The 25,000-nt window shown below is 41.5% G+C and overlaps 1 protein-coding gene and 1 pseudogene across 1 annotated transcript in view; one reads left to right on the top strand and one right to left on the bottom strand.

Moving 5' to 3' along the window:
• LOC145490473 (uncharacterized) overlaps nucleotides 1-21,000 on the top strand; it is a 30,402-nt gene extending 9,402 nt beyond the window's left edge. Inside the window, exon 2 of the mRNA XM_081469587.1 lies at nucleotides 20,002-21,000. Within this exon, the coding sequence (XP_081325713.1) occupies nucleotides 20,002-21,000 (999 nt within the window). The remainder of the gene's footprint in view (nucleotides 1-20,001) is intronic.
• On the bottom strand, nucleotides 3,231-6,087 carry LOC145489334 (uncharacterized; annotated as a pseudogene).
• Nucleotides 21,001-25,000: the final 4,000 nt, after the last annotated feature.

Below are 25,000 nucleotides of genomic sequence, written 5' to 3'. Positions count from 1 at the left end.
CATGACTAACGCTTGCTTCCTGCCTAGGATCATATGACCTTTGCTGTCTGCGACTTCGCTCAAAACTCTGAATGTCTTGTTACCATGGTAAAGGCACAATGCAGGAACCAAGGTTTTCCACTGGATTGTCATTATAGCCTTTGAGATTCACGGTTGGTTTGCCCAACTTCAAGTCGTCTCCGAAGAGTGCTTTAGCCTTGTACAACGGCAGAATGTTGCAACTTGCTCCGGTATCAACCTCGCAATCAATCTGGAAGATTTGTGATGAAGATTCCTGGCTGATCCATAACGGGCGGATGTGAGGTTCCGATTTTGGATGATTGAGACTTTCCACTGTTACTGTCTTGAGGTGATGAATAGGCGCATTGAAGAAAACTGGCTCGTATTCATGCAGTACGCAGTCCACACACTCGGGAGCTGTTGCAGACTGGACTAGTAACTCATTGACACGTGCATCTTTACTCTTTGATCTGCACACGAAACCGTAATGCCCTTCCTTCCCACACTTGAAGCACTTTGCCTTCTTTGCGGGACACTCACTTTTGGGATGTGACGGTTTCGCTCCACAGTTGAAACAACTTTCTCTTTTGGACTTTACTTGTTTCTGATCCTTGGAACCTGTCCTATGGGGCTGATCGTTGGAACCGGGTCTTTGGGGCTGCTGTCTGTTCCACTTGGCTCCTGTCTGCCTGTTTCCTTGGAGTTTATGAACTTCCATTTGTAGTGGATCGCCTTTGAATTCCGGTCGCATGTAACCAACCTGGTGTGCTGTGGCATCCTGATTCTGAGCGATTTCTGTTGCCTCTTCCAGCGTCAATGCTGAGCCTTTTTCAGTGCACTTGTAATAGGCCTCTTTGGAGCGTAGCCCAATTACTATTGCATTCCGAAGTAGTCGATCGCGGGCTTCTGGAGGATATTCACACTGGTCGCACAGAATAGTGGCTTTGTCAATGTACTCTGCAAGGCTAAGATCACCTTGCTCCAGGCGGCGGAAGTTTGATGCGGCTGCGAGTGCGTTGGATTTCGGCTTTGTCCACTCCACGAACTTTTTTAACAACACGCTTGGATCTCCCATCTGTTCCGTGGTGAGATTCAGTGACTTTATGTGCGTTCTTCCAGTTTTTCCTGCCCAAATGAGAACATAATTTGCTTTCACGGCTTTGCTCTTCGAAGCTAACGGACCATTCAAAAGGAGTTCACATTCCTCAACCCAATCTAAGCACTTTTGGTAACATTCGGGGCCCGGCGTGAAGTTTCCTTTCGGCGCTGGTAAATGCTCCAATTCAGCCATTGTGGATTGAGAGAATTTATCTTTCCGAAAAGCTGGCGGTGATCGCTGTCGACGTTGGTCTTGGCTGGGTTTGTAAAATCCTGACACCATGTTAACTACTCCGGTTGGCAAAAGTTTTATTGCTTGAACACACACACACTAATAATACATAAAATGCCGAGGTAAACTTACAAGTTTATTTATTTATTTATTTATGGATTCGTACAAGTACAGGTGCTTAACAATAGGACACAAGTCCCCTACTTGGTTAATACACCCACACTCAACCCCCTAAAAAATATCCCGAAAAAACCCTTCCCTGACCCGACTAAAACTACAAATCAAATAATCTAAATAACACAAATACAATCTAAAATATACTAATCAACTTAACCAGTACAGACAAAGAAAATATTAACACGGCGACACTTAGGACAAATTAATTTAAAAGAACGAAAATTGTCACCATCAAAAACATTTGAAAGTCTACTAAAATAAAATGACTTACGTTTACTTTTAAAAGAGCTTATAGAGTCTGAATCCTTGATATTTTCAGGTAAACTGTTCCATATCAAAGTTATTCTGTTGAAGTAAAAGTCTCGGAAGGAAGACGTACAACAAGTGTTAGTCTTTAAATGCAGCCCTGATGAAGCACGGCGCGTGTTGCCCTTTAGAAAAGAAAAATAATAACTAAATTCACGAGTGAAATCTATATGCCCATGAAGGCACTTAAAAAAGAAAACCAAGTCAAGATATTCTAACCAGTAATTAAAACGTAATAACTTAAGCTTGATTAGACGAACTCTGTAACATAGGTTACTATTCCTTAATATAAAACGAGTAGCTCTCCTTTGTATGTTCTCTACAAGTAATAAATTGCTGATAATTGACTGAGGGGCCCATAACTGAGAGCAAAAACAAAAATGATAGCGCACTAATGAGCAGTAAAGACGTAAACGCGCTGAACCAACAATACCTGCGCAGTTTCTTTTGAGAAAACCAAGCATCCTATTAGCTTTAGCTACAATCATAACTATGTGATCCTTCCAAGAGGTGTCATTTGCAATCACAATACCTAAATCTTTTTCAGATGTGACAACCTCCACATTAATGCCATTTAAACTATAGTTATGAGGTGGACTAAGGCGTTTCCTAGAAATGCACAGGGTACTGCACTTAGTAGGCTGAAAAACAACTCATTTCGCAACGACCAATTTGAAAGCGCATCTAAATCGTGCTGCAGTTGCAAGCAATCAGAATGATGATTAGTAACCTTGTAACATTTTGAGACATCTGCAAACATAGCCAGCGTCGCACTGGTAACTACATTAGGCATGTCATTAACAAATAATAAGTTTTTATACTTATGTAAATCTTAGAAAGTTCCAGAAGCGTCTCTGCATATATTTAGGCTTGCGGGACAATGCATACTAATTATCAAACACTCTGCATTACAACTACGCCTGAAAGGTGACAGAATAAATAGAACTACATAAGCTGATTATGTAACAATTTATTGCATATTTTCATTTTATTTCTGAATGTACAACTGACGATGGATGATGTCTCATCCACAACATGTATTGTCTTCATTAATAAATGAACTTCAAAAACATTGTGTGGTTCATCAAAGTGATATCTTACTTTATGCCACTACAAAGCCTTATTATTATTATTATTATTATTATTATTATTTTATAATAATAATGTTTATTAGTGGTGTATAAAAAAATTACAACTGTAAAAATTCTTAGGACAATATATATGTCAGGGAAATACTAACTTACAAACGAATTACAAATTACACTCATTCTTTACAACCCTTATAAATTTGTCTATTATCATTTGTCGAAAAAATTTAAATAAGAATAGTAAAAAATACTCTACACATTTGAATGGCAAAAACTCTACTTTAAAAATACGCTGTAGCTATATGCAGGTCCACTTCCTGGGTCAGTGTTCGTGGCTTCGGCTAGAGATCCCCAGAAATAGCATTCTCAATTGCCTTAACGAATATTTGCATGTCCTTTTTCGATATCTAAATCAATGTCCGACAGTTCTAAGTGGACTCTCCTAGGAGCTCGCGAGCCTCTTAAACAAAGTAATGCTGATCTCAGCAGCGCAAAAGATACTCTTGCCCTGATCCATGACATGGTAGTCGCATAACTTTCGGCCTTCTTTGTAACAACTAACTCAGCAAGTCTACTGTGGTATCGATTACATTCCACTGCCATTCCACCCGTCATGCTAAAAACTAATGGCGTGAATGTAGCTTGTTCTACTTCTAACACACGGCTGGCATACTGGCGCTTCTTCTCTGTTTCGTGCTGCCTGAATATCTGGTCTGGATCCAAACCTCTATAGGAGTCTGCATTCGGATGGCATACTCTGACATCAAAAAAGCCGACCTCTGCCTCTCCCAGAATCCCCTAGCAACTATATCCAGCCGCGCATCAGGGGCGGTGTTGGCTCCCCTATTCAACTCTTCTCCTGTGATGTCTTGCAAAACTGGTTCGGTTTCGACACCATTGCATACCATGCTAAGCAGTTCCGCCTCCAAATCCCATAGTTCATTATGGCGTTGGATGATAAATCCGCCTCTTTTCCATATCATAGCGTGATCCACATTGAATATGTCCCCGCAAACACAAACAGAGGGAGTATCAGGAACTTCCCAGTCGTACCTGAGTTTCACAGCGTCTCGGAACTCACTCTTGCTTAAATCAAAATTCATATCTCTAATTGGCAAAACAGTAAGCCAACTAGAAGCACCTTTCTGAGTGGCAAGGTCGACAGCTCTCAAAGTTTTTCCAGAAATCGAGCCCTTCACATCATCACGTTTTTCCTTCAGATAGTGATACTTATTTGATGGGCTAGTGGACCAGAGATGTTTGCTGGTGCTACACACTCTAAAGCTGCTGTTTGGCTCGGATTTATTAGGCCCATACCTCCCATTCTCACTGGCTGCGCCAACAGCTCACGTTCAGCTTCTGTACAATTGTGACCTGTAATGGACGGTATTAGGGCATCAGCTATTGCGCGCTCCAAAGGAGCGAGTAGATCTTCTATATCAGGCAGAGGTCTTATAAAGTACGTCCAGCGTTGTTTTAATCCAAAAGTGAATGCTGCGTAGCAAGCCTGGGGCTGCGACAAAGCAAACTCAGCCAATTTTGTCACCTGCCCCACCCATTCTTCGACTTTACCGTTAACGTACTGCTCAAGATAAGACCTGGAGCCCAGCGCCGCACCCAGATGCTTCCGTCCTTCAGTGGTGATGTTGATTGCTGTTTCTTCAAAGATGCTCCTAGCGGTCTCCTCCTTATCAGGCTTCGTAACAAGCCAGCATTTTCCAGCATTATGGTAATATCCTAAGTCCGGTCTGGCCATCGTCAGCTCATCCCACCACATCCTGATGTTCTGTAGTGATCCACACCCTGTCGCATCATCAGCAAACCAGCATTGTTTGGCTTTACTCACTGCCTGTAGACGAGAGACGAGCGGCTGTAGACTAAGAGCATAGATGCACATTGCTAAGGGATCGCCCTTCGTAGTACCCTCCGCGGAAATTAGCTCTCTACCCCCCGTTACAAATAGTCGTGCTGGTGCTCGGTAGGTATTGATTGCGAATATAGCTAACGCTGGACAAAGAACCCTGATGTTATGAAGGGCTGCGGCACGGTTTAGTGTATTGAAGGCATTTGATACATCCACTAGCAGTACAGCATCGGTTTCCTGGTGCTGGAATAAACTCTTCACTGCGTGCACTGCTGCCTCACTCCCGGATTTGTGTCCAGCGCAAACCTGAAGCGAGCCACTTATTATTATTATTATTATTATTATTATTATTATTATTATTATTATTAAAGATTCGCACAGCTATTGATGATATTGAAGCTGGTTTCGTCATTGGCTCCGGGCAACAACAAGTTGCCTAGGGAAGCCAAGAAACACCCCTTGTTTGCTTTTTCTCTTCTTTCTACATCTCCAGCACCTTTCTAAGAATTCTTGCCGACCCCAACAATGCACATCTCTGGATCAGTCCAACAGGAATGCCCACCTCAATGGCTCTCAGATTGTCATTCAATCTCAGTGCTATTGATCCCAATGCTGCCACTACCACTGGAATAACCTTTGTCCTCACACCCCACATTTTTCGAACTTCTTTTGCTAGATCTTGATACTTTTCAACTTTTTCATCTTCCTTCTCTCTCACCCCATTATCCTCTGGAATTGCCACGTGTATAATCTGACAGCTCTTGTCTCTCTTGTCAATGATCACCAAATCCGGTCTCCTAGCCCCTATTTCATGGTCTGTTCGCACACTGAAGTCCCATAGAAGTTTGTAATCCTCATTATTCCCTCTCTTTCCTCCCCATTTACCACTCTCATGATCCTATTGCAAATCTCGTTTTCCTCATCTGTGAGTCCTTCTGTGTCCCTACTCATGCTTTGCTGACTTGCACCTACATCCGCCTCATTATACATGTTTCCCTTGCTTGCCGATTGAGTCTCATTGTCTGTTTCTGTCACCAATTCACTGGTCAGATGAGTAGATCCACTTCCTTCATCACAGACTACTCCTCTACTATCCACTTCTCTCTTCAGTTGCTCGATCTCTATATCAGACAACCAACCATTTACTTTAATAGCTCTTACTTGATCGGCTAATCTCTGTTCACTGATCTCAAACTCACCAATCTCCCTGGATAACGGCCTGGTGCTGGCTGCTGTCCCCCAGTCACCCTGCCGGGCGTGACACCCTCACTCGTAGCATGGGTCCCATTTACGCCATTAACATTTCCATCTTTATCATTCATCTCCATTAATTTGAAGAGCAACTATTTGACCCACTAGCTGGGGAGTTTTTATTTCAGAGTCCTCTTCTCCGAGGTGGGCTGTCGACCAAGACTACGGAGCCCCTCCTACCCCCTGTTGTGACCCTAACGTGGGTGGCTTAGGGGTTGCTGACACTTGCCAAAGGTGTCACCCCAGACTCTGGTGGGCGGGAGTGTCCATATTCCCGTAGTAGGCTAAGGTACCAACCTGTCCTACCCCAGTGCCCAAATTATTATTATTATTATTATTATTATTATTATTATTATTATCATTATTATCATTATTATCATTATTATCATTATTATCATTATTATCATTATTATCATTATTATCATTATTATCATTATTATCATTATCATTATTATCATTATTATCATTATTATCATTATTATTATTATTATTATTATAAGTCCTTAAAGTCTTGTCGCTTTTAACTTATGGTGCCGCGTTCAATCCGTCAGCCTAGGGCAGTCATAAGTCTGCTGGATTACTTGATGGATAGAGTACTCCTAAGTATGTGAGCAGTTCCAAGGAGGACGGTCTTCTGCAGCTCTGTTATTCTAATATTACCTGGGATCTTGCCGATGTAGTTTTCTGTTTCCTTCTTGACAAGCCCGAAAGCTCCAATGATCACTGGGACAGTTGTTGTTTTCAATCCCCACGTTTTCTCGATTTCAATCTCAAGATCTTTGAACTTTTTGAGTTTTTCCATTGTTTTCAAGGAGGTGTTCCTTTCTGTGGGGATGGACATATCGATAAGCAGACAGGTTCTTTCCTTCTTGTCTTTCAACACTGTCTGGTCTGTTTACTTTGTTTACTTTGTTTACCAAAGTTGTCGATTGGTTCAGGAGATGGCGTTGATCACCAATACCTACCCGGGCAAGGATGGATTGGTCAGGAAGGTACGCATTAGGACTCGGAATGGCGAGTACGACCGCCCAATCCACAAGCTGTGCGTTATTGCCACAAAACAAGAGCTTAGTGGAGAGGAACAATAAAGACTATATATTACTGGAGAACACTGAACTGTTGGCTTATAAGATATAGTTGAGCTGAGCTTCGTGCTTATATTGATCGTTGCGCAATTAGGGCTCTAATTTCCGCACTGGGGCCGAGTGTTTTGCACTTCGTTCAGAGTTTTGTTTATTTTTAGACATTATGTTTGTTTTCTTAGTGATAAAACCGATCACGCGAGATTCCCGCCATTTTTGCTTTAGTAGCCAATCGGATTATGGCTCTCGTTCGTGGATTGGTGCGAGTGGGATATCAAGAGATCAGTAGAAAGTAATCCTTTTATCGAAAACAGTGTGTTTGTGCTCTTTGTACAAAAGTAGGAAAATAGCGCGTCTTAAACGGGATTACGCCTTACAGAATTGTGAGTAATAATAATAATAATAATAATAATAATAATAATAATAATAATAATAACAATAATAATAATAATAATGGCATTTCGGACAGTATATCCACAGGGTGGCTCTTCGCCTGCCCGATGCTAACTAAATTTACAATTGTAAAAAGATTAAAAGATATCTAAGAATTTACATCTATATGTAAACGAGATAAAATTGTGTTTTAAGATATGCTAAAATAAATAAATGAATAAATAAATAATTAAAATTATGCCAGGTGTTCTAAAGCTCTCTTAAAAATAATATTTTTGGTGTCTTTACAAAATTTAATATAGTCTTGGCAGCACCTCACGTTGCTGGGCAACGTGTTAAATAAACTTGCAGTCTGGTCCTGTAGAGTATTATTAATTAAAGATCTCTCTAACTGAATGCTGTTACTAGTGATAACAATGGGTTGGCAGGCCTACACAACTCCTATCCACGTGTCATAGCCGCTTTGAGAGTTTTGCTCGAACTAGTATATCTTTGAGGATCTGCCCCTTTTGTATTGTACGATAGGGGGATCTTTGAATATTTCGCTAAGCAATAATCCTGTTTTTAGGAGGACATTTCACCAGAGTAGAGCCGTTAGAGGTCATAAGTCTGCGTGGTTTCCGCTGTTATCCGCGTGTAATTTGTTGAGTTTGACACCTCTGTTTTTGGCCACGTGCTATTTTTTTAGCTCATTTGATTGCAAGATATGTTTTAAGCTCTCTAAATATTAGCTCTGGAGGGACAAAGTTTGAAATATTCCGTGAGCATGTTGGTTACTTGCATTTTGTGTTATTACGCCGGGCCCGGCTGTTTGATTTACTGTTGCAAGTTATGCTGCTTGTTATCACGGGTGTCATATTTATCTTTGTCCGGCTTCGCCAGAGATAGCTGTAGCTTTCCTTGTTGAAAGCTATGAGTCTGTCTTAGAGAGACTTTCTTATGCTTCTTGCATCAATTTCATCGAGCTTTTTGTCCTTCCAGTTTGTTCGTTCTGGAACTGCAAAAGTAGGTGTTCACGCGCAAGTCTGTGGACCGTTTAGCGTGTTGCTTATGATATTGTGTGGTTTTGTTCAGGCAAAAGCTCTGAATTTAGGAGTTCTTCCTATGATTGTTCATCCAGCTCCACGTTGTGGTTGTCATTGCTTTTAGTTGCGATGTTGTCAGGTTTTCTGGAGACTGTTAATAGTCCCTCTTTTGTTAGGAGGCTCGTAGCCTTGTAGATCAGGCAAGACCGCGGTTTCGATCCTTCTGGATCTCATCAGTTGCCGATAGAATGGAGTGGTAGAGACCAATACTCGGTAACACTCCGCACCTGGCATATTTTTTTGGTATTATATACTCGTTCGGCGGATCGAGAATTCTTGATTGTGATTGGTAGTTTTGCCACTAGCGAATGGTGGGCATAAAGTCTTCGATCCTATTGTACACAGCTTGACACTGTGTTTTCTATGATGGCTATAACGCTTATTTTCTCCAGCATGTGTGATTTGAATTGAAGGATAAAACGTAAGACAGTTATGCGTTGCATTTATACGGCATATCTCCAAGTTTTGGAGGGCTGCGTAGAGTATTTTGCACGCATTTCGTATGTTTATCCTTTGTTTTTAGTGTAGCTAATGTACACCTTGGACTCACATGCTGTGATTGGATTAAGTTTGTACTCGCACGTGATAGGACGGGGCCTGCCTGGTAAAAATCAACAGTGATAACAATGGGTTGGCAGGCCTACACAACTCCTATCCACGTGTCATAGCCGCTTTGAGAGTTTTGCTCGAACTAGTATATCTTTGAGGATCTGCCCCTTTTGTATTGTACGATAGGGGGATCTTTGAATATTTCGCTAAGCAATAATCCTGTTTTTAGGAGGACATTTCACCAGAGTAGAGCCGTTAGAGGTCATAAGTCTGCGTGGTTTCCGCTGTTATCCGCGTGTAATTTGTTGAGTTTGACACCTCTGTTTTTGGCCACGTGCTATTTTTTTGGCTCATTTGATTGCAAGATATGTTTTAAGCTCTCTAAATATTAGCTCTGGAGGGACAAAGTTTGAAATATTCCGTGAGCATGTTGGTTACTTGCATTTTGTGTTATTACGCCAACCCATTGTTATCACTGTTGATTTTTACCAGGCAGGCCCCGTCCTATCACGTGCGAGTACAAACTTAATCTAATCACAGCATGTGAGTCCAAGGTGTACATTAGCTACACTAAAAACAAAGGATAAACATACGAAATACGTGCAAAATACTCTACGCAGCCCTCCAAAACTTGGAGATATGCCGTATAAATGCAACGCATAACTGTCTTACGTTTTATCCTTCAATTCAAATCACACATGCTGGAGAAAATAAGCGTTATAGCCATCATAGAAAACACAGTGTCAAGCTGTGTACAATAGGATCGAATACTTTATGCCCACCATTCGCCAGTGGCAAAACTACCAATCACAATCAAGAATTCTCGATCCGCCGAACGAGTATATAATACCAAAAAAATATGCCAGGTGCGGAGTGTTACCGAGTATTGGTCTCTACCACTCCTTTCTATCGGCAACTGATGAGATCCAGAAGGATCGAAACCGCGGTCTTGCCTGATCTACAAGGCTACGAGCCTCCTAACAAAAGAGGGACTATTAACAGTCTCCAGAAAACCTGACAACATCGCAAATAAAAGCAATGACAACCACAACGTGGAGCTGGATGAACAATCATAGGAAGAACTCCTAAATTCAGAGCTTTTGCCTGAGCAAAACCACACAATATCATAAGCAACACGCTAAACGGTCCACAGACTTGCGCGTGAACACCTACTTTTTGCAGTTCCAGAACGAACAAACTGGAAGGACAAAAAGCTCGATGAAATTGATGCAAGAAGCATAAGAACGTCTCTCTAAGACAGACTCATAGCTTTCAACAAGGAAAGCTACAGCTATCTCTGGCGAAGCCGGACAAAGATAAATATGACACCCGTGATAACAAGCAGCATAACTTGCAACAGTAAATCAAACAGCCGGGCCCGGCGTAATAATACAAAATGCAAGTAACCAACATGCTCACGGAATATTTCAAACTTTGTCCCTCCAGAGCTAATATTTAGAGAGCTTAAAACATATCTTGCAATCAAATGAGCTAAAAAAATAGCACGTGGCCAAAAACAGAGGTGTCAAACTCAACAAATTACACGCGGACAGCAGCGGAAACCACGCAGACCTATGACCTCTAACGGCTCTACTCTGGTGAAATGTCCTCCTAAAAACAGGATTATTGCTTAGCGAAATATTCAAAGATCCCCCTATCGTACAATACAAAAGGGGCAGATCCTCAAAGATATACTAGTTCGAGCAAAACTCTCAAAGCGGCTATGACACGTGGATAGGAGTTGTGTAGGCCTGTCAACCCATTGTTATCACTGTTGATTTTTACCAGGCAGGCCCCGTCCTATCACGTGCGAGTACAAACTTAATCTAATCACAGCATGTGAGTCCAAGGTGTACATTAGCTACACTAAAAACAAAGGATAAACATACGAAATGCGTGCAAAATACTCTACGCAGCCCTCCAAAACTTGGAGATATGCCGTATAAATGCAACGCATAACTGTCTTACGTTTTATCCTTCAATTCAAATCACACATGCTGGAGAAAATAAGCGTTATAGCCATCATAGAAAACACAGTGTCAAGCTGTGTACAATAGGATCGAATACTTTATGCCCACCATTCGCCAGTGGCAAAACTACCAATCACAATCAAGAATTCTCGATCCGCCGAACGAGTATATAATACCAAAAAAATATGCCAGGTGCGGAGTGTTACCGAGTATTGGTCTCTACCACTCCTTTCTATCGGCAACTGATGAGATCCAGAAGGATCGAAACCGCGGTCTTGCCTGATCTACAAGGCTACGAGCCTCCTAACAAAAGAGGGACTATTAACAGTCTCCAGAAAACCTGACAACATCGCAAATAAAAGCAATGACAACCACAACGTGGAGCTGGATGAACAATCATAGGAAGAACTCCTAAATTCAGAGCTTTTGCCTGAACAAAACCACACAATATCATAAGCAACACGCTAAACGGTCCACAGACTTGCGCGTGAACACCTACTTTTTGCAGTTCCAGAACGAACAAACTGGAAGGACAAAAAGCTCGATGAAATTGATGCAAGAAGCATAAGAACGTCTCTCTAAGACAGACTCATAGCTTTCAACAAGGAAAGCTACAGCTATCTCTGGCGAAGCCGGACAAAGATAAATATGACACCCGTGATAACAAGCAGCATAACTTGCAACAGTAAATCAAACAGCCGGGCCCGGCGTAATAATACAAAATGCAAGTAACCAACATGCTCACGGAATATTTCAAACTTTGTCCCTCCAGAGCTAATATTTAGAGAGCTTAAAACATATCTTGCAATCAAATGAGCTAAAAAAATAGCACGTGGCCAAAAACAGAGGTGTCAAACTCAACAAATTACACGCGGACAGCAGCGGAAACCACGCAGACCTATGACCTCTAACGGCTCTACTCTGGTGAAATGTCCTCCTAAAAACAGGATTATTGCTTAGCGAAATATTCAAAGATCCCCCTATCGTACAATACAAAAGGGGCAGATCCTCAAAGATATACTAGTTCGAGCAAAACTCTCAAAGCAGCTATGACACGTGGATAGGAGTTGTGTAGGCCTGTCAACCCATTGTTATCACTGTCGATCTTAAGCATCTTTCGTGTTGAAATACATTCGACAATAGTATATCTAATAGAGTATATCGACAATATGTTGGAGAATGTTTTTGCTGTTTCGTTTTTTAGGTAAGATCCGATTTTTTAGAATTGCTATAGTCAACCCACATGTATGCCTTTGCTTTCAGTTGACTAGCTAGCTTGTGCTGATTAAACTAGTTCAAAACAACTGGTAGATCCCGTGGACTTTATTTTCCTGGTGTGTCTTCAATTCGAGTAGTACCCTGATCCGTGGTGCGAAACAGTCAAAATTCTACACAACACGAAGATACATACCAAAGGTCAACCCGTCATCGAGAAGCACGTCAAAACGACAGGGAAACAAGGACAACTGACAGCATAAAGGAGCGACCGACCGTCTTTGAAAACCTGCCCTTCGTCAAAGGCAAGACTTCTCAGACAAAGGTAGAGGCTTTCTGATTTACTTTCGTTCTTGCTTTAAGAGTTTATGAATACCGCCTTGTTTAGTTCCAAGATTGGGGATCGTGAGACACCTCATATCAAATATTTTGCATGAAAACGAGGCTGAGGAAAAGAACACTGTAAGAACGAGAAGAATTTAATCGCATCATGATGCCGCCCAAGATAGATTTCAAGACCCTCTCTGGGAAAAGAGATAACGCTATACATGCACTTAATGAATTATTGGACGAATTTGAAGCACTTTATTCGGTGAAACCTGAACTGAACTTGTTAGCAGCCATATTTAACGAGATTGAGTGAAAGTACAGGGCGATTAAGAAGCAGATAGAGGCCATTGCTGACAGATTTGTCGAAGACGGTGTCACCTCAGAAGACGAAAGAATAGCAGAGAATCTGAAATGTGGAGATGAAATCAAAGTAAGATATTTGGAAACTTTGCAAAAATATGCGCATTATCAAAAGGAACTCAGTGCCTCTCAATTGCAAAATACCTCTGAAAACACTGAAGTCCTTGGAGCAGTTGCTGAAGCAGTAAAACAAATGGCACAAAATATGGCCACCAAACCGAAAGTAAGTGGATTAGAAAGGCTCTCAGTTCCATCATGGGACTGGTCCCGAAAAACATACGCGACCTGGAAGAATGAGTTCAACCATTGGATGAGCAAATATGACCAAGACAAGGATGAACAGCTCCAGCGCTTCCGTAAAGCCATGCCAAAGGGGTCCTGGTGGACAGACCAAGTGAAAACTTGCAAGGACATAGATAGAGCGTGGGAGATTCTCGACATTGAATTCGCGGACAAAAGGAAGCTGATGGATGAGCTCCTGGCTGAGATCAATAATTAGGGTGCTGTAAGAAGCGATCGTAAGAGTCTGGCTCGTTACGCCACCTCAATATCCGTATTTGTGAGTGATATGGAGGGCAATGGATGTCATGTTCAAGAAGCCTCTGAAGCGCTGTTCTTCATGTCCAGACTCTTGTCGAAACTTGAACCGAAAGATAATGCAGACTTCGGCAGGGAGATGCAACGTGAAAAGAAAGAAGAAAATGTCACCAATTTAGTTACTTGGCTCCACCACGAGGCAACGCTCCGATCTAGGGGCAAGAGAGAAACAGAAGCTGAAAGGGGGCGAGATCCACCTTACCGTAGGAAGACGGATCAACATTTCAATGATGCCAGTATGACCGATGACGAGTCATGTCCCCTCGGCTGTAAATCAAAGCATCTTCTTGCTTCCTGCCTTGTGTATCAAGGATCAAATCTCAAGCAAAGATGGGAGATCGTGAGGCAGAATAGAAGATGTCGGAAATGCCTAAGAGTGTCACATCACACGAACGACTGCAAAAAGGCTGACGGTACATCTTGTGATAAATTTAAGAAGAACCATTACCGTTCCCTGCACAACGAGAAGAACAACGAACCCTTGCAGCCCACTTTGAGTCCCGACGCACCGATCTTCAGAAGCCAAGGTACTCCACCTGTAGTTGAGAGCCGCAGCCTTTAAGGAAGGGATAACGAGGAGACCAGGGAAGTTAAAAACGCTCTCGGTATTTGTCCAGTGCAAAAGGTCAAGGTTAGAGACAGCGATGGAAACCTTAACGACATACTCGCGATGTTAGACTTTGGCTCAAACACGAGTCTTCTATCCAAAAGAGCTGCGAAACAACTGGGGTTATCCGGTCCTCAGATGCACCTAACTATGAACTTAGCTGGAGGACAAAAGAAAGCAGAAGTTTCCGAGATGATAGATGTTGAGATCGCATCACCCGCCGATGAAGATATTCTGAAGAATCTTCAAGTACACACAGTTCGAAAGCCTTGTAGCAATGCCAACAATGTATCACGAAAATCAATTGAAAGCTATCCTCACCTCAAGTCAATAGCAGATAAGTTACATTTCTCTGGTGGTACGGTCGACCTACTCATTGGTACTGACTTTGTCGACGCCTTTGTTGACATCCACACAGCCAGCGGATGTCCTGGAGAACCTGTTGCTAAGAGGAATTGTTTTGGCTGGTATGTTTTGGGCCAAGTAGATCCAGATTCAAAAGACATGCCTGAAATCAAATCAGTAGACGTCGCAACTGTGAATGCTGTAGAAGACATCAAGAAACTCGTTCATCAAGACTTCTTAGGAGTCAGACCCACGCAACTGTGTACCTGCAGCGAAAATGTTCTACGCGAAAACAAGTTTGTGAAAGCCCTCTCAGCCTCGACAACACTGGTGGACGGAAGAGTACAAGTCAAAATGCCATGGAAAGAAACTGGGCCTCCGAAGCAAAGCAATTATGACATTGCTTTGCTTTGATCGTTCAAGAAGAAAGATTGCTTTGACATCGTAAGTGAAGAAGTTCAAAAACTGGTGGATCAAGGCTTCGTAATCAAGGTACCACATGAACATGTCAATCACAGTCAGCCAGAATGGTACATGCCACTACAAGCAGTATTTACCCCAGAAAAGAGTACAAAAGTCAGACTTGCGTTTGATTCTTCCTCCAAAGGTCACGATGGTCTCTCCTTGAATGATCATTTAGAGAAGGGACCAAATTACATCAACAGCCTGCCCAACGTTTTGACAGCATGGCGCTGGGATGAAGTTGGGTACTCTGGAGATATCCGCAAGATGTTTAACCAGGTGCTGGTACACCCAGATGATCAGGTTTTCCATAGATTCCTGTGGAGAAAGAATCAGCATGATCTTCCCACCGTGTACCAGTGGCTCCGACTAAACTTTGGTGACAAGCCAGCTCCGGACATTGCTTCGAATGCCATCAACATCCTGGCCAAAGTGTCACAAGATGAGTTTCCCGAAGCAGCAAAAGAACTCCAGGAACAAACCTATGTTGATGACATTGGTGGATCCAGGTCAACCACTGTTGAAGCCAAGCATGTCACCAGTACAATTGACCAGGTGCTTGGAAAGGGTCCATTTCAGATTAAGGCTTGGCACTCGAACAGGCCGGAAGTCGACCAAACGAAGGATGAGCGCTATACAGATCTGCTTGGTCACAAGTGGGACAAGCAAGAAGACACATTTTCTCTAAAGAAGGATTCCGTTGTGAGACAGAATAAAGACTTCACGAAGAGAACCTGCCTCACCCTTCTCGCCCGAGTGTGGGATCCTATTGGCCTCGTCGCACCAGTGATGCTTAAATTCCGAATTGACCTGCAAGAGCCATGGAGTGCTGGATACGGCTGGGACGACATCATCCCAGAAGCAACACAGCAGAAGTGGAAGGAGAGTGAAGAAATCATAAACCGACTTCTTACCTTTAAATTTGACCGTAAACTGAAACCAACAGAGGCAATCGGTCCACCCCAAGTACATGGCTTTGCGGATGGAGGAGAACTGGGGTATGGCGCTACCATTTTCCTGCGCTGGAAGTTACACGATGGAAATCATCAATGCGTCCCCGTGATTGTCAAGCCCTTTGTTGCCCCGCTGAAACAGAAAACGATCCCTCGACTTGAACTCTTGGGGTGCTTAGCACTCACAAGGATTTACAACACACGCCAAGAGGCACTGGCCTTTGTTAATTTCAAGAATTACGACAAGACCCTCTCGATAGACTCCCAAACTGTCCTATCGTGGATCAAGACCCCACCTCGGGAATTCAGACCATTTGTATCAGTTCGAGTTGCAGAAATTCAAGAAACAGTGGGATCAGAACAATTCCGCTATATCAAGTCCAAGTACAACCCAGCAGATGCCCTCACTAGAGGAATGCGGCCAGTGATCTCGAAAGCTGGATGTCAGGACCGCCGTTTTTAAGGTTGCCGGAAACTGAATGGCCTCAATTTCAAGACGATGATCAGAGTCCTCACCAGGAACGAGTAGACACTTTAAAAGAAATGAAGACTACCACGAAGCAGACGCAAGTTGACAAAAGAGACGATAAAACAGGAGAGTTCCACGCCACCTCCATTCCTGAAGGAAAGGAGAACAATCCTATCTTTAGCTACCTGCTGCAAAGATGCTTAACATTCACAAAGATCCGCAGAGTCCTGGCTTACGTGCATCGTTTTGTTGAAGCTACAAGACGCAGAGCTGTACCAAAAGGCTCCCTAACAGTTCAAGAACTCATGCACTCAGAATTACAGCTTTTAAAATGGAGTCAGCTTCCAATGGACATACCACGCCTCGACGAGAAGTTAATCGCCAAAACTGACGAGGAAGGGCTAATCAGAGCTCATGGCCGTCTTGAAAATGCCAGAATCCTCCCGAAAGACATGAGAAATCCTATCGTGTTGCCCAGAGACCATCAACTGGCGATCCTCCTCTTGCGTCACCTACACCGGAAACGAGGACACTGCGACTACAAGAGCCTGATGCATGAAGCAAGGCGAAAATTTTGGATTATCGGGCTCAGGAAAATGGCCAAGGCCGTAGTAAGCAAGTGCGTCATCTGCCGGAAACTACGCAGAAAACCCCTCGATCAGTTAATGGGCCAAGAACCATGTTTGCGAGTAGCAGCCGGATTTCCCCCATTTTCGAACACAGCTATGGATATGTTCGGGCCACTGCAGATCCGATTGAACCGGAGAACACTCCAAGAAGCGCAAGTCGTTATCTTTACCTGCACAACCAGAGCAATTCACCTGGAGCTTGTAACACACAAAACAACTGAAGCCTTCCTAATGGCCTTCTGTCGATTCGCGTGCCTACGCGGCCACCCAAATGTGTGCTGGTCGGACTGTGGCTCGAACTTTGTTGGAGCACGGGAATACTTGAGGGAGGTGATGCAAGGCTGGGACATTCCCAAGATACAAAGCACCGTTTCAGAGGAATTTGCCTGCAATTTCGAGTGGCAGTGGAACACCCCACATGCAAGTCATCAAAACGGAATTGTCGAGTCGCTAATCAAGTCCGTCAGACAAGCCCTCAACAGTGTGAGCAAGAACCAGGTGTTTACTGAAGAACAGTGGAGGACGTTCCTGGCTGAAACTACCTACATGATCAACAGCCGGCCCCTCTAACCAAGTTCCGAGGACGTCTGGGAAGAGCCACCAATTACGCCGAACGACATTCTGATCGGACAACACAATCCTCCTCCCCAACCCGAGCAAGAAATCAGAGTTAATCCCAGGCATTTACTGAGGAGTGTCCAAAACAGAGCTGGCGAATTTTGGACTTGTTGGATGAAGTACTTTGCGCCGACAATGCTGCCGCGGAACAAGTGGTTTCAGAAGAGAGAGAGTGTCAAAATTAGCGATTTGGTCCTGGAGCTCAACCCAAACCGTAAGAGATCACAGTGGGAGATGGTGTTGATCACCAATACCTACCCGGGCAAGGATGAATTGGTCAGGAAGGTACGCATTAGGACTCGGAATGGCGAGTACGACCGCCCAATCCACAAGCTGTACCATTTATTGCCACAAAACAAGAGCTTAGTGGAGAGGAACAATAAAGACTATATATTACTGGAGAACACTGCACTGTTAGCTTATAAGATATAGTTGAGTTGAACTTCATGCTTATATTGATCGTTGCGCAATTAGGGCTCTAATTTCCGCACTGGGGCCGAGTGTTTTGCACTTCGTTCAGAGTTTTGTTTATTTTTAGACATTATGTTTGTTTTCTTAGTGATAAAACCGATCACGCGAGATTCCCGCCATTTTTGCTTTAGTAGCCAATCGGATTATGGCTCTCGTTCGTGGATTGGTGCAAGTAGGATATCAAGAGATCAGTAGAAAGTAATCCTTTTATCGAAAACAGTGTGTTTGTGCTCTTTGTACAAAAGTAGGAAAATAGCGCGTCTTAAACGGGATTACGCCTTACAGAATTGTGAGTATATCAACAATATGTTGGAGAATGTTTTTTGCTGTTTCCGTTTTTTAGGTTAGATCCGATTTTTTAGAATTGCTATAGTCAACCCACATGTATGCCTTTGCTTTCAGTTGACTAGCTTACTTGTGCTGATTAAACTAGTTCAAAACAACTGGTAGATCCCGTGGACTTTATTTTCCTGGTGTGTCTTCAATTCGAGTAGTACCCTGACCCATGGTGCGAAACAGACATATCGATAAGCAGACAGGTTCTTTCTTTGTCTTTCACCACTATGTCTGGTCTATTTGCTTTGTTTACTTATTATTATTATTATTATTATCATTATTATTATTATTATTATTATTATTATTACTGTTTTCGAAAATGAAAACAAATGTTTATACTGTAAAGAGCCGGACTCGATCCTTCATACCTTTGTTGAATGCCACTTTACTCAAGACTTTTAAACCAAAGTTGTCGATTGGTTCAATACAAAATTCAATTGTACTTTCTCTCCGAAGTCTCATGAGATATTGTTTGGATTAGTGATAAATATTTCTGAAAACAGCATTGTGAAATTTAATTACTGTTTATTATTTGCAAAATATTGCTTATACTATCAGAAAATGTACTCTTAGCGTTGTAACATAGAAGAGTTTGGTATAAAGGTAGAACAAAAGCTGATCATTGAAAGTCGTCTGAAGAGAAAGATTCTTGTATGAGATGCCTCTGACCCTAATGCATTCTATCCATATCTTATGTTTGACTATAGTGAGTATGTAAGTAAGATAGTGCTCGACCTATAATTTTATTTTAAGTATGTTCATTGTAAATTTATTTTGTTGTAACCAATAAAATGTCTTTTTGTTTTTGCAAAAAAAAAATTATATTATTATTATTATTATTGTTATTATTATTATTGAGTGCCTATTGGGCAAGTAATATTTTAGTGTTGGCAACTGAAAACTGAAATGTACTGGCCCACTGAGCAACTGGATTTCAAATTCTTTTCCTGCCCTGGATTGTGAACAATGAGAAAGCTACATCACCTGGAGTGGGATTTAAGGTGGCTCAAAACAGTTTCCAGCAGTTAGATTTTGATGGGTCATTAGAACCACACTTTATCACTTGATGATACAATCATGGCATCAACAAACTGCCCAATCATTGATGGACACATTGTTATCATTTTCGTGACACAATAGGTTACCATAGCAACAGTATGACCTGCTTAAGACACCTTTAATTACAGCTTCGGGGGCTTATAATTGAAAATCGGCATGGTGAATTTTTTTTATATTTACTACCTTAAAGTTTTGAAAATTTAAGGTAGCTCTGAACCCTATGTACAATTTTTTTTTAAACTTTGCCAAAAGTTGCATCTTGTCATGCTTATCAAAATTTGACAAGATAAAAAAAAAATTGTCGTGCTGTTTTTTAATGACCCATCAAAATCTACCCCAGTTAGTTGATGGTTTCACTCTTGCCTTTGTCTCTTAGGCACATCAACAAATTTCATCCTCATCCTTATGCAGTTACACTGAGACATTCTTATGAAGTATATATTACTGTTTTGTAGGTGCAGGACATAGCAATAATACCAAGTGTTCCAGATCCACGACTAAACACAGCAGAGTGTGTCATTGCAGGCCAGGAGAAAGGTTCACATTTTTCAGGACTGAAACATTTGCTACATGGAGTGTGTTGGAGCTTTTTGTTCATTAGTTTAGTCATGAGTCAGTTTCTATCAATGCACATAATAGTTCAGCTACAGAGCTGGGATGAAGACAAAATTGCAGGAGTAATGTTTTTGTCTTTGTTTATTTTTTTGGCTGGAATATTCTTAAATATTTATGCTTGGACAGTATCAACTGTTCAACAAGATTTGTATGTGCGTGTATTTTTTGGATTTGTGCTGTTTGTGCTTTTTCGGCGGTCTATTTATTGTGTGCGTATACACCGCAAGAATGGTACATATCATGACCTACATTGGGACTTGACATCGGGTCATGGTCATAATACAAGCAAAAACATTCATTCTTGTGTTTTTCTTTACCCAGCAGTATTCATTGTATGTCATCACTTATTGTGGATTCTGCTTGGTGTAATAACAGAACCTCTTTGGGGTAGTACAGTTTTAGTGGGTATCACTTCTTTTTTTTATGTTTTTTATTTCCTAGTTTGTGACTTCCACAAGGCATTTCCTTCTCCCAAAAATACTCAGTTGTTTTATATAGCTCTGATTCTTTTCTCAGGTGGTTTCTTGGCATTTGTTCTGTTGTTGCTTGTTTTGCTTGTGGTGGCACAGGCTTTCTTTGGTGAGAGTATGATTTCTACTGTTGTTCAGAATGGTTTGGTTGCAATTGTTACTGTTGGGTTTCGCTATCTGGAGCTTTTAAAAGAAACTGGTGGTGGCGGAGGAGGTGGAGGAGGTGGAGGAGGAGAAGGAGGAGGAGGAGAAGGACAAGGAGGAGGAGGAGGAGGAGGAGGAGGAGGAGGAGGAGGAAGAGGAGGTAGAGGTCCTGAAGAGGAAGTCGAATTGCGGGAACGTTTAATGAATAGCAACAATAGACAGTAAATACCCAGCTCGAATTAATTTGCCACTATATTCTGCAGTCAAATTTATAAACTACGATAGTCCTGTGTGGGCTGAGTGGTCTTAAGTTAATATTAGTGTTAAGAACCGAAACCTGAACATGCGCATTACTTAATTGTTAATTTTAGTTTGTCCTCATTCTCGTCTCCACAAGCCGCGTTCCCTTTGGTCAGCACCAAGAATCACAACCTCTGGGAAGGTCCAGTTTTCTGAACATACGGATAGTAATCATTTCGTTTTCTCAACCAATCAGATTTGTCAGACTTGACTCTGAGCATGCGCAGAGTGACGGGAAGTCCGTGAATCGCGGACTTTCGGTGTTGGACCGACTGTTGGACCTTCCCAGAGGTCGCGATTCTTAGTGCTGACCAAAAGGAGCGCGGCCTCTGGGGACGAGAATGGTTTTGTCCTTTAGCCGGTCAAGGTAATCCAGTTGCGTATCATTCTAGCGTTTGTTGTTTTAATAGACCACGAACCATACATATTTTGGGGATCTAATAATTCCAGATTATGTCTTTTGATAATGAGAAGCTTTCTGAAAAAGTATTTCTTTATAAATAAAGTTACAATCCCTCCGGAAATAAACAGGAAAAAATTAACATCGAATTGGCTTCACAACAGATTTACCTAAAAACTGTCTCAGATATATGGGAACAGCGTTGGTTCGTCTTTTATTTGTAGATAACGTTAAAGAAGAAATGCTAATTTGAACAAAACAAGATATAGGGCGAGTTTTGCATTGTAATATGTATAGGTAATCATACGGTTTCGAGTTCAATTTGGAATTAATTTGCACTTGTGAGTTTTTCAAAAAGCTGAAATTGCACGAGCCGCTTCGGCGAGTGCAATTTCAGCTTTTTGAAAAACTCACAAGTGCAAATTAATTCCAAATTGAAGGAGAAAAACCGCATGATTACTTATTAATAATATAAACATGAAAAAATTCGCGTGGAAGAAGTGCCGGAAGATCTTTCTTGAGGCCATTTTTTCTCATTCGAGAAAACTTTTTCAAGTTTTTCGCACAAAATTCTCGTCATCATTTTACGTGATATCATTGGCTTAGAAAATTTCCTATTGTATTTCAGCCAATCATAATACAGAATTACAATGTGTAATTTGCACTGATGTTACACGTTTTGCACTGGTGTTACACTTTTTGCACTGTGTTACACTTGAACTGCACTGCTCTCAGCCAATCAGAATCAAGTAATTTTTTGATGTACATTATATAAGTAATTGATTGTTTATTACATGTAATGTAAAGTTAGTAATGTAAGTAGCTGATGAGTGGTAGTAATTGCTGTATTATAAAATTATCGCAAATAATGTATAGTTAGTATTATAAAAAAATCCATAACTCACTATAAAAAATGAGAATTCAAAAAAAAAGAAGAGAAAACAAGGTGTTGGTAAGCTTCCACGGAGTTTGCATTTCTCAGTTCGGATTACCTTGACTGCTCAAGACATCCGAGAAAGTTTAAAGTTTAAAACTTGTGTTTTTTTCTCTCTCTCTTTTCGATTTAGGTCTTCGAAGGTATGTTTTGCCTTGTAGGGTTGAAGTTATTGATTAGCTGGAGAACAATAAAGTTTCTTGAAACTAAGTTTCCGAAGAATCCGAAAATTGATAAATTTTGCGAAATGCTAAAAACTCTGGAAACTCCAGATTGAAAATCAAAAGGAACAGAAATTTTTCAAAAAGTTGGGTATAGCTCGCGAGGTTGTCTTCGTTTCCGGAGTTTCTGGAAAATGTTGTTCCATTGGTGACCGTTTCGTCCGATGGCCAGTTCACCGTACAGTTCGCCCGGACTATAGTCTGTTCGCCCGGACTGAAGGTTCAATGAAAGGATGTGTCAATTTTTCTTCCTTTACTGAAACGAGCGTAAAAGACAACATTGTGGGTATAATGAAACAAAATTACACAATACATGCCTGTTTCTCGCTCTTTAATCAATTGACCACGAGGTAAGAGCTTATTGTCCGGGTTAGGGTAAGATAGATTATGCTCGAAAATTTGAACATTATGCTTTTGAGTGTCGCCCTAAAAAACAACAGCATTATGCCTAAAATTATGCTCGAGAAGTAGCATTATGCTCGACTGATCTTGGTTATATTTGATGTCCTTTTCCTTCCTGCAGACAAAAAATACCTCCATAAGTCAGAAAAACAACATTTTTTATTGCATCAATTACAACTTTACAGGGACCGCGCACCGAGAGACCGAGTCCGAGAGACCGAGACAATTATAATTAAAGAAAGTACCGCTACTTGTCCGATCACCAAAGCAAGTGATGATTCTCATTTTCATTCCTCTCATTTTTTTGTCGTTCTAAATTTTGCCAGCCAGTATCAGTTATTTTTTTTCTCCCTTTGTTACCTTCTGTTATCTTAGAAATTAAAAAAATGCGTTCAGCGTAGAGTCACTATACCACAAGGACAGCACCACTTCTTGTCCGCTCAACAAAGTTAAGCCTTGTTCGGCGGCGTTACTACTTGGATGGGTGACCACATACGAATACCCCGTGTTGAAATAGCTTCTTTTTTTTTCTGTTTTTTTCCTTCCCTTTTCAAGGCGATATTAAAGACTGCAGAACTCCCAGCCTTGTGTAATTTCGTTTCTTCTACATGTATTTATAAACTATTTGTTCCTCATTTCGCCATGTTAGTATTTCCGTGTATTTATTTACAACATCGTATAAATAAACAGCGGAACACGTCGTTCGAATTCTCCTCAATTCTCTTGACTGTTGATCGTCTAAAACCTTTAATCACGGCTTGAATCATTCGAAAATACATAGAGCTCATCAATTCTGTGACTTTCAATGTCTTCTTTTTTGGCAATCGAGTGGAAAATGAGCTATTAATATAATTACAGGTAGCTTTTATTTATAAAAACGTTGCGTCAGAAATTCAAAGAATACCGGCCGTAAACCGCGGGGGGAACTCCTATATGAATAAGTCGGGGATGCTCGTCTTCTCACAGGCAGGCCAGGCTCTCTCTATGAACCACACAAGCAACACAATATTATTTGATATTTTAAACTCTCGCCAAAACCAGTTGGAAGAACCGCAAAAACATCTTTTCCTTCGAGTAAACGAGAAACGGCCTCCTTTTGCTCGTGCTTTAACACCAATCCTCCAAGACAAGAAGCACACAGACAATCAAAATCAAAACATTCTCCAGAATATTCTCTTGAAATCGATACCATTTTGGCCTGAGCCGCGAAGTGATGAATGTCACTCTCTGCCACGCTCTGATGAACTCTATTGTCCCTTCGACCAATCAGGTGTCGCCGTTGCTGGAGCAACTAACGCAGCGAACACCAGACAGAGTGGAGCTGTTACAGTCTCCCTATTTTTTCTGCCCCGTCACCCCCACGCTATTAACCCCATCGCCACTACCCATGGGCATTTTGTACTCTCCCCAGTTTCGCTCGCATCAAGAGACCAAGATGGCGGCCCATCGAACTCAATGATCGACATCTACGATCTCACGGAAAAATAGGGGACTGTGAACAGTCTAGTAGTATGCAAATGCAACGAGATATTTTTATTTTTAGTTACAAAGGTAACTTGATACTTTTGTTTTTCACAAGGAGTAAATTCAATTAGAGGTCACGAATAGTTGCTTCTAGTTCTTAGGACATGTTTCAAAGGAGATGAGACTATTTGGATTTGAAACAGGTCTAATGTTTACAATAGTAACTGCAAGTAACGATTGTTTTGTTCTTGTTGCATGCAAATATAACGAGATATTTTTATTTTTTAGTAACAAAGGATAATTTGACACTCTTGCTTTTTACAAGGGAGTAAATTCAATTAGAGGTGACGAATCGTCACCACTTGTTCCCACGAGATGTTTGCTATCTTTAGTTACAAATGGTAACTTAACACTTCTGTTTTTTATATGGGAGTAAGTATCTTTAAAACAGGGAACGGAAAATCGGGGAATGGGAATGGGGAACGGGGAATCTTTAAAATGGGG

The sequence above is a fragment of the Orbicella franksi genome, chromosome 6 (assembly GCF_964199315.1).
Source record: "Orbicella franksi chromosome 6, jaOrbFran1.1, whole genome shotgun sequence".
NCBI classification, from domain to species: Eukaryota; Metazoa; Cnidaria; class Anthozoa; order Scleractinia; family Merulinidae; genus Orbicella; species Orbicella franksi.
This window is presented reverse-complemented; position numbering and strand designations above follow the sequence as displayed.